At 33.1% G+C, this 8,633-nt stretch overlaps 2 protein-coding genes across 3 annotated transcripts in view; both read left to right on the top strand.

The window, feature by feature from the left end:
- The first annotated feature begins 36 nt into the window (after positions 1–36).
- Positions 37–3,905, top strand: LOC140978389 (pentatricopeptide repeat-containing protein At2g03880, mitochondrial). 2 transcript variants are annotated; one of them, XM_073443370.1, is made up of 4 exons: positions 37–143; positions 1,013–3,107; positions 3,255–3,357; positions 3,488–3,905. In XM_073443370.1, the coding sequence occupies exon 2, from the start codon at positions 1,040–1,042 to the stop codon at positions 3,035–3,037; it is 1,998 nt and encodes a 665-aa protein (XP_073299471.1). In that variant the 5' UTR covers positions 37–143; positions 1,013–1,039; the 3' UTR covers positions 3,038–3,107; positions 3,255–3,357; positions 3,488–3,905. The 2 variants fall into 2 exon arrangements, with proteins under 2 accessions (XP_073299471.1, XP_073299472.1); XM_073443371.1 differs by having other exon boundaries at positions 57–147; positions 1,020–3,107.
- Positions 3,906–7,856: 3,951 nt separating this feature from the next.
- The window catches only part of LOC140979605 (uncharacterized), a 2,441-nt gene continuing 1,664 nt past the window's right edge, over positions 7,857–8,633 (top strand). Inside the window, exons 1-3 of the mRNA XM_073445089.1 lie at positions 7,857–8,031; positions 8,141–8,239; positions 8,452–8,578. Of these exons, the coding sequence (XP_073301190.1) occupies positions 7,953–8,031; positions 8,141–8,239; positions 8,452–8,578 (305 nt within the window). The 5' untranslated portion in view covers positions 7,857–7,952. The remainder of the gene's footprint in view (positions 8,032–8,140; positions 8,240–8,451; positions 8,579–8,633) is intronic.

The following is an 8,633-nucleotide window of genomic DNA, read 5'->3' as shown; positions in this document are numbered from 1 at the left end:
ATTATATTTGAAGACTAGCTGAAGCAATATGTACAAAATAACTTATATTTTTTAAAAGGATTTTGAATGACCGATGAATTGTTGTTGTGGAGAACTTACTTTTCGGAAAACCGTAAAAACCGAGAGAAGGAATTTTTTGGAGGGTGAGTCGCGAAACCACTAGTTTATGTTCTTGATGTGAAAGATTTCAGTAGAATTTTTTTATATGAGAATGCTGAATTCGCGATGTTGGGGTAGAATGATATGTTAATGTGCTTTTGTTGGAATCAGTCATTGTTTGATTGAAGCTTGATCAAGTTATAGGATTTGCATACTAATATGAGTTGTTGAGGAACAGAGTTAACGGTTTTTTTATATTAGTTCAGTCTTGGTTGTGATTTTGTTTGGCTTATTCTCTGCAAAGCCAAGTTTGCTTTTGGAATGAGAGTCGAGCTGTTCTTGTATAGCTGGAGCTTGTTGCGGGTTGATATGCATGCCGTCTGACGTTTTGTTGGATGGATGTGTTAAAGATGTTTGATAAAAGTCCTGTGAGAATACAGAACATCTGTTGTTTAATTTTATTCATCTCCTCTAATTCTTGGTTTTGTGTTATTGTGGTTGTTGTTTCTGATATCTACAATTATGGGAATCCTCTCCTTACATGCCAAAATCTAATATTTCATTATGGAGTTGATCAGCTCATTGATATGATATTAGCGAAATGTAATTTCTGAATCGAAATGCTAAGAAGTTGCTTATTGTTGGAATTCTTTTGATTCAAGGTTTTTTATGTATTTTTTCACCGTGTTTGTTAGAACTTAAAATATAATATCCGGCTTTTCAGTGTACGGGGATAGAAAGTTTTAACCACGTTAAATCTGATTTGAATTCAGCTATTGTTAAACTAAGAATTGCAGCCTATATAAAGGCTTTTTTTTTAGTTTTCATGTTAATGTATCAAGAAAATATTAAGAAAAAAAAATTCTTTACTTTCCGCAACTATTAGAGTGGCTAATATGAACAATATTTACAGATCGAAGATGCAACTCGTGTATTATACATGAAGCCCATGTACAGATTCAAATGTTGCTGCTGCCCGTTGCCAGTTTTTGAAATTTTGATCCCTGTAATGCTGCAGGGTATCTATCTAAGGTGTCAAAAATTATATTCTGTGGCATCAAATGAATGTAAGAGAGAACCAAGCGAATGGACGACAGGAACGAGTGCGAGATCGAGTTGTCACTTACATGTAGTCGATGAGTTCACTGCATACTGCTATCAGAGGAATCTTCCCAAAGCGATGATAGCATTGGACTCTATGCAAAAGTACAAATTTTGGGCTGATTCAATCACATATTCAGAGCTTGTTAAGTGTTGCATCGACGATTGTGCTGTCAAAGAAGGCAAAAGAGTTCACCAGTATGTTTTTTCCAATGGATACGAGCCCAAAACTTTCCTTATCAACACTTTCTTAAACATGTATGTGAAGTTTAAGTTACTGGATGAAGCACAAGCTTTGTTTGATCAGATGCCTGAGAAAAATGTTATTTCCTGGACAACAATGATTGCTGCTTACTCTAATACTGAGTTTTATCTTAAGGCATTCCAAATGTTGATTTTGATGATTAGAGATGGAGTTAGACCCAACATGTACACATACTCTTCTGTTCTGAGATCCTGCAAAGAGTTGACTAATCTTACACAACTTCACTGCTGCATAATCAAGGTTGGTTTGGAGTCAGATGTCTTTGTGAAAAGCGCTTTAATTGATGTTTATTCCAAAATGGGTGAAATGGAGAGAGCACTCTATATATTCAATGAGATGGAAACCAGAGATCCTGTTGTTTGGAACACCATTATTGGTGGTTTTGCACAGAACAGTAATGGTGATGAAGCACTGAATCTCTTCATTAGAATGAAGAGGTTAGGTTTCTGGGCAGATCAGTCAACTCTGACTAGTGTTCTGCGATCTTCCACTAGTTTAGCACTATTGGAACTCGGTAGACAAATCCATGTCCATGTAATCAAGTTTGATCGAGATTTGGTCCTTAACAACGCACTTCTAGATATGTATTGCAAGTGTGGCAGTTTAAAAGATGCTAACTGCACCTTCACTAGGATGGTTGAAAAGGATGTGATCTCTTGGAGCACCATGATAATAGGATTTGCCCAGAATGGTTACAGCAAAAAAGCTCTTGATTTATTTGAAGAAATGAAAGCTTCAGGAACCAAGCCAAATTATATCACAGTTTTGGGAGTTCTGTTTGCTTGTAGCCATGCTGGACTGTTAGAAGACGGTCAGCATTACTTCAAATCAATGAAGATGCTTTATGGAATTAATCCAGGAAGGGAACATTATGGATGCATGATTGATCTTCTTGGAAGGGCTGGAAAACTTAAAGAAGCAGTGAAACTTATTCATGAAATGACATGTGAACCAGATGCTGTCACTTGGAGAACTTTGCTTAGTGCTTGTAAAGTTCATCGTGACATGGATTTAGCTGAGTATGCTGCCAAACAAGTTCTGAAATTGGATTCTCATGATGCGGGAACCTATATACTGCTTTCTAATATATATGCAAACACTCAAAGATGGGAAGATGTTGCAATTTTGAGGAATTCTATGAGGGATGGAGGAATCAAGAAGGAACCGGGGTGTAGTTGGATCGAGGTAAACAAGAAGATTCACACTTTTATATTAGGTGACAGATCCCACCCACAAGTAAATGCTATTTATCAGGAGTTGAATGAGATCATATGGAGATTAAAGGAAGAAGGTTATGTACCTGACACAAATTTTGTCTTACAAGATATTGAAGGGGAACAGATGGAAAATTCGCTTTTGTACCATAGTGAGAAACTGGCTGTTGTATTTGGTATAATGAGCTTGCCAAAAGGGAAAACAATAAGAATTAGAAAGAATCTCAGGATCTGTGGGGACTGCCATGTTTTTGCAAAACTGGTGTCCAAAATGGAAAATCAAAACATAGTTATCAGGGATCCTATTCGCTACCATCATTTTCAGGATGGAGCTTGCTCTTGTGGTGATTATTGGTAGGATCGAGTAATGACAGTCATGACTTTTGCTGCCAGAAGCTTATTTATATAAGAATAACATGTTCACAATGGTACGCTGTCAAGATTTATTCATTAGTTTTATCTTTATGTATTATGAGTTGTCATTAAACAAATCTATACGTAGAAAAAACAATTTGACATCGTCTAAACCCCTGAATAAAATCTATTGAACGTCAGCTGCATTTGCATGTATCCAGGACAAACTAATGCAAAAGTTGCTGGAAGGCATTTGTCTCGAGCTATCTCACTGTGCTCAGTTATTTGATAATGGGATACCGACGCTTGTTCGAAGATGCCTTTGTGAGTAAAACATGTGTTGATTACCCAATCTTTGTGCATAAGATTCTGAAGTATTTGTTTATATATGTTTAATTGGCACTCAAGTTCTAGCATCAAACCAAATACTAAAACATTATAGTTTTTCCTACAGGTGCTAACAGACAGATCTGTGACCATCCGATATAGTATTTTCTCAACAGTCTTTTATCTTTTGCACATCCGCTTCTCGAGATTCCGCTGGTCTGAAAATTCTAAAGCATGTAGAATCGTTTGAAAACTAGTAAAGGCATTGTAGCTCGGCAAAGGCAAAGTGAGGAGCTCCAATATGCTTCCTCCTAATTCCAAGGCTTGTCCTTTTTTGTGTTTTCGAGTTAAATAAAATGGTTGACGTGATTATGTTCTTCGTTCGATCTTCTAGTGTAAAATAAACGAGGAATCGGTATTTCGAGTGAAGAATTAACATAAAAAGATCTTTATTAGAGTTTTTCTTAGCTAGTAATTTATTGTTTGTATAGATAATTGTCTCCTCCTTGATTTTTTAAATAAATAAAATTCATTCACTATACGGAGTTTATAATGAATGATATTTGGAATGAGGAAAGGCATCGGTCGTCATTTCTTATATCTCAATACCACTGATCATAGAAACTTTATAAATTTATTCAGTGTTTCAGGATTTTTTTAAAGAAAATATCATTCAATTACAAAAATCAATTTTTGCTGAGTTGCATTTTCTTTATTTTACAAATACAGTTGATAATTTCATTCTTATTTTTAAAATAATTAAAATCGTCATGCACATACAAACACGAGTATGATTTTTCGCACAACCTACTCTAATAAAAGAGGGGAATAAATAAATCAAACTTTTAAACATAAATTTTAAGATGTCTAAATCTCAACCCTCGATCATTTATCAACTCACATCCGCCACTTGTCCGAAATTTGTGGAAGCGGTCTCTTGGTTGTTGAATGAATCCAATGTCCAATTTTATTTGAATCTCGTTACGTTGTTATATATTATTTTGTTTGTCTAATCATTGTCCAATCAAGTTGCCAACAATATTGTTTATGTTACAGCTAAAATTTCACGTCACATAATCTTAGTTATGCCTGACAATAATCTATAAAACCAACATTATTGCAATTAAATGAGCTTTAAAATCACATGGAAAAATATCCAGAAGCTTTAGTACAAATGTACAATACAACCTCTAAAGTTGGAGAACAAGAATTGACAGTAGGTGTTCTCTATATTTATTTTATATTAAATATTAGCTAATAGAGACAAAAAAATTCACTCAAGGGTCGGGGAAGTTGAAGGGTCGATCTCAAATACTCTGAGGCACATAATTTTAATCTTTGTTAAAAAAATTAATTCTTATCATTATTAAAACTTAATTTCCATGAACAATATACGAATTGAAAACAAAATATAAATTAATGGGCGCTTGTTTTGCCCAACTTCTCATGCCAGAAAGGAAGAGACAAGTGAAAATATCGAAGCATCAAATCATTCCCTGCTTTATAAGCGATTCTATTAATGATTTTACCCTTTATGGAAAATATTTCAGGCAAATGTTACATTTTTATTCAATTTTCGTATTATAGCACAATACGTTCCGGCATTTTGACATTTAGTCTTGCCACAAATAAATCAGCTCAGAAAATTTTTGTTATTGGGAATTTGTCTCACTACTATTAATTTATTCATCTCATCTTACAACTGATTTTTATAAAATAGGATGCTAACACGGACCATTTTGTTTTATTGAATTGAGAGAATACTGAATTGTTACAAATGAATTCGAGATATCAGTCGAAATCCGATGTTACATGAGAAAAAAATCATTCTGACATAAATGATCGTTTTTATACACCTTGTATTTGGTGAGAGCTCAAAATGTTTAAAAAAAATCGGATTTTAGACATTTAACTTTGTTCGAAAAGAATGATAAAAAAAAACATTTGTCCGAAAAGATACATAATAACAAATTAATTAAAATTTTAGTAGGTAAAGGGGTTATTTCGCCAGACAAATGATATACAAGGAACTTGTACACTAGAAAAATAATATAAAGACAAAAACAAGTCTTCAATATCCCACCAAGTGAAAGTCGACTTGAAAATAATATAGACAGCATAAATTTTATTCTAAACCTTCTATTATGCAGATAATTTAGGTACGTGCATGCTCTAAACACATTCATTCATTTCAAAAGTAAATTAATTAATTAATAGTTGAAGTGAAACTCAACAAAAACTAATACATCATCGGCCTTTTTTTATTGCAACTTCGGCAAACGAGACAAAATATTGTACTTCCTGCTGAGATAAATATATGGCCCTAATTATTTGTCCCTACAGTAAATAACTTGGATCCAAGTACCGTTGGCTCTTCTTTTTTTAAAAAAAAAATTAATTGATCCAATTATTAAAAAAATTTAAATTTAATTGTATATAATAATAATAATAATAGACAATAAAAGCGTGGAAAAACGAAGTCATGCACTTAAATGTTGTGGTGGCCTTTAAAAGTGACTAGCTTCCTATTTAAGAGTCTCATTTGTCACTCTCCAAGAACCTAAACGATATGCCCAGCTAGCTAGTGAGCAATAACCAAAAGAAAAGGGTGAAGTCTTTTTTTCATATATCCCAAAGTAGTTTATATAATAATTAATTATACAAGGAATATATATTATGCCAAACAGAAGGGCCAAAGTTTCAAGATTTACAGAAGATGAGGCTAACGATCTCATCTCGAAATTACAAACATTGTTGCCCGCGGATTCAAGCTCGAGATGCAAAACAAGGGTAATTCATGTCTATTTCTTCTACATTGGTTTTCTTTGCTTTGATTTTTCGAAAAATCGATACGATGTCTTTGGTTTGTATGATTATTCTTTTACTAATAATAGATGCCAGCTTCAAAAGTTCTGAAGAAAACATGCAATTACATCAAGAAACTGGAGAAAGAGGTGGACTGTTTAAGTGACAAACTTTCCAAGCTTCTGGCTTCTGCAGACATCACGAGCCTTGATGCGGATACTAACCCTGCTCCAGCGAAAAGGGGGGAAATTGAAAAATAAAACCCTAAAACGGAGGCTAAAACAAATGGATTTTTGAGGATAATGCAGAGGTTTCCTCAAGTCTGCCAACGGCACATATGATCAGAGGAGGACCTATGAANTGTACATACTCGATAAGCATAATTAAGCAATATGATAATGTATGTATTAATTACATGTAATTCCCGTGACGTGAGACGGTCTTATGAGTTAATTTTGTGAAACGAATCTCCAATATGATCTAATTTATGAAAAATATATTATTTTTATGCTAAAAATATTACTTTTGACTTAATCGGGTTGATTAGTCTCACAAGACGCCTACTCAATTAATTATCCATTTATAATGTTGTTAATTAAATCAAATTTGTAGATGAATCCATCACATTATCTCATTCACAATTCCACGTAATATAGATTATATATACATTATATATTGTTATCTGTTTTTATTGTTGTATATTATATTTGTCGATATACATGATTTATTGTCGGTAAGTTGATATTTCAATTATTATCTTTCAGATAATAATTGAAATTAATTAAACGAAGGACCAGTCTGGCTAGCTAGATTCGTACTTATCATTAAAAACCTAATTAATGTAATATTTATTTCCTCATTCGTGGAAAACAATATTGCCCCAAAAATTAAATCCATTAATATATATTATTTCTTCACATATTATTTGGGATAAAATTACGCAAATCCGTGCTGTATAAGCCTTATAAAGAAAGTTAGTGGCCAGAGTTAAACTCGCAAAGCTCATCAATCATTCAAATTAATTTGAAAAAAAGTGATCTTTGTTGAAAATAAGAGAGCGAGTATTGAAAATAAGAGTTGTAAATATTGAAAATTAGTGTGTGATGATGTATTTATTTTTGGATTATTAATTTCCAAATAAATTTTATAAATATGTCTCTCAATTTGTGAAGAAAAACAAAATTGGATGGAGAAATTTTATAAAAGTGTGTAGTTTAATATATTTTGTTAGTTTGAGATTTTTATTTTTTACCATAAATTTTTACTTTTAACAATATCGAAGAACTTAACTCCCAAAAACTTGCAAACACTACAAATATATATATAATATATATAAATATCATATCATATTCAGGGCTACGTACATTGGGCCCATTTGAGGAAAAATCGTTTCCGGGCTAAACCAGACTATGCCCAGAATCGGCCCATAGGATATTGGGCAGGGAGGCCAAATGAGTTGGTCGTAAACAGGCTCTTGATCAGGGCTACGTACTTTGGGCCCATTTGAATAAATTTTTCTTTTTTTAAAAAAAAAAAAAAAAACTAATCAATCGGCACGATAACATGTCAAATTTATATTTAAAAAAAAAAATCATAGAGTGAAAGAATGGGTCTATTTTATTTTAAGAAATTATAAATGTATGATTTAAAAAAACCTCCAGAGTTGACAATATGCATGAGGCAACCGCGTGGATTCCATCAAATAACCAACCGGGGACAGGTTCGGTCAACGTCTTCCCATATTATTTGTCTGATGTATATATAAGTAATTGAGGCAGTGTTCATTTATGTACCAATCCGCCATGGCCACTCTTCTCTCTGCATTAGCACTTACAAGTCTTGTGCTAATAACAACGGCTCATGCAGGTGATTGACTCCATTTCAGCATACCATTTTCATTTTTTTTTCTGGATTGATTATATATATATATTTTATGCAATTCGGCATTTTTTGTATATAAATGAACTATTAATAGGAAGACGGAATTCGCAGAAGAATAGTGGGGAAAATTTCAGATTGGGAGTTGTTTCTCATGCAACCAGTACTTACACCGTCAAAACTAACTTAACCGACGGTTAGTGTCGCTCGCACCACATGTATTGAACTCGTTATTCTAATTTTAAGTCAAATGGATTTAAGATTCAGTCTTACTTAATTTTGAAGTATTTTTGATTGAAATAGTTTAAATTAATTTATTTGTCTTGATTTAAAATAGAGATTTTAATTGAAACTTTAGGTAACTACATACAGATATTATTTAATTTGATGATTATTTTTTGTACGTAGTGTCGGGGTTGGCCAATTTATGCACCCAATATCCGTTGTTGGAGGAAGCTAACGGGGACCCGTGCTTTCCACCAGTGTGGTCATGGATAGAGTGCAATTCCGATCCCCAACCGCGTGTCATAGCGCTGTAATTAAGATCTATTGCAAATTTCATTCTTTTCACAAAGAATTTAAGAAAGTTA

This window comes from Primulina huaijiensis, chromosome 6, assembly GCF_012295235.1.
Source record: "Primulina huaijiensis isolate GDHJ02 chromosome 6, ASM1229523v2, whole genome shotgun sequence".
NCBI classification, from domain to species: Eukaryota; Viridiplantae; Streptophyta; class Magnoliopsida; order Lamiales; family Gesneriaceae; genus Primulina; species Primulina huaijiensis.
This window is presented reverse-complemented; position numbering and strand designations above follow the sequence as displayed.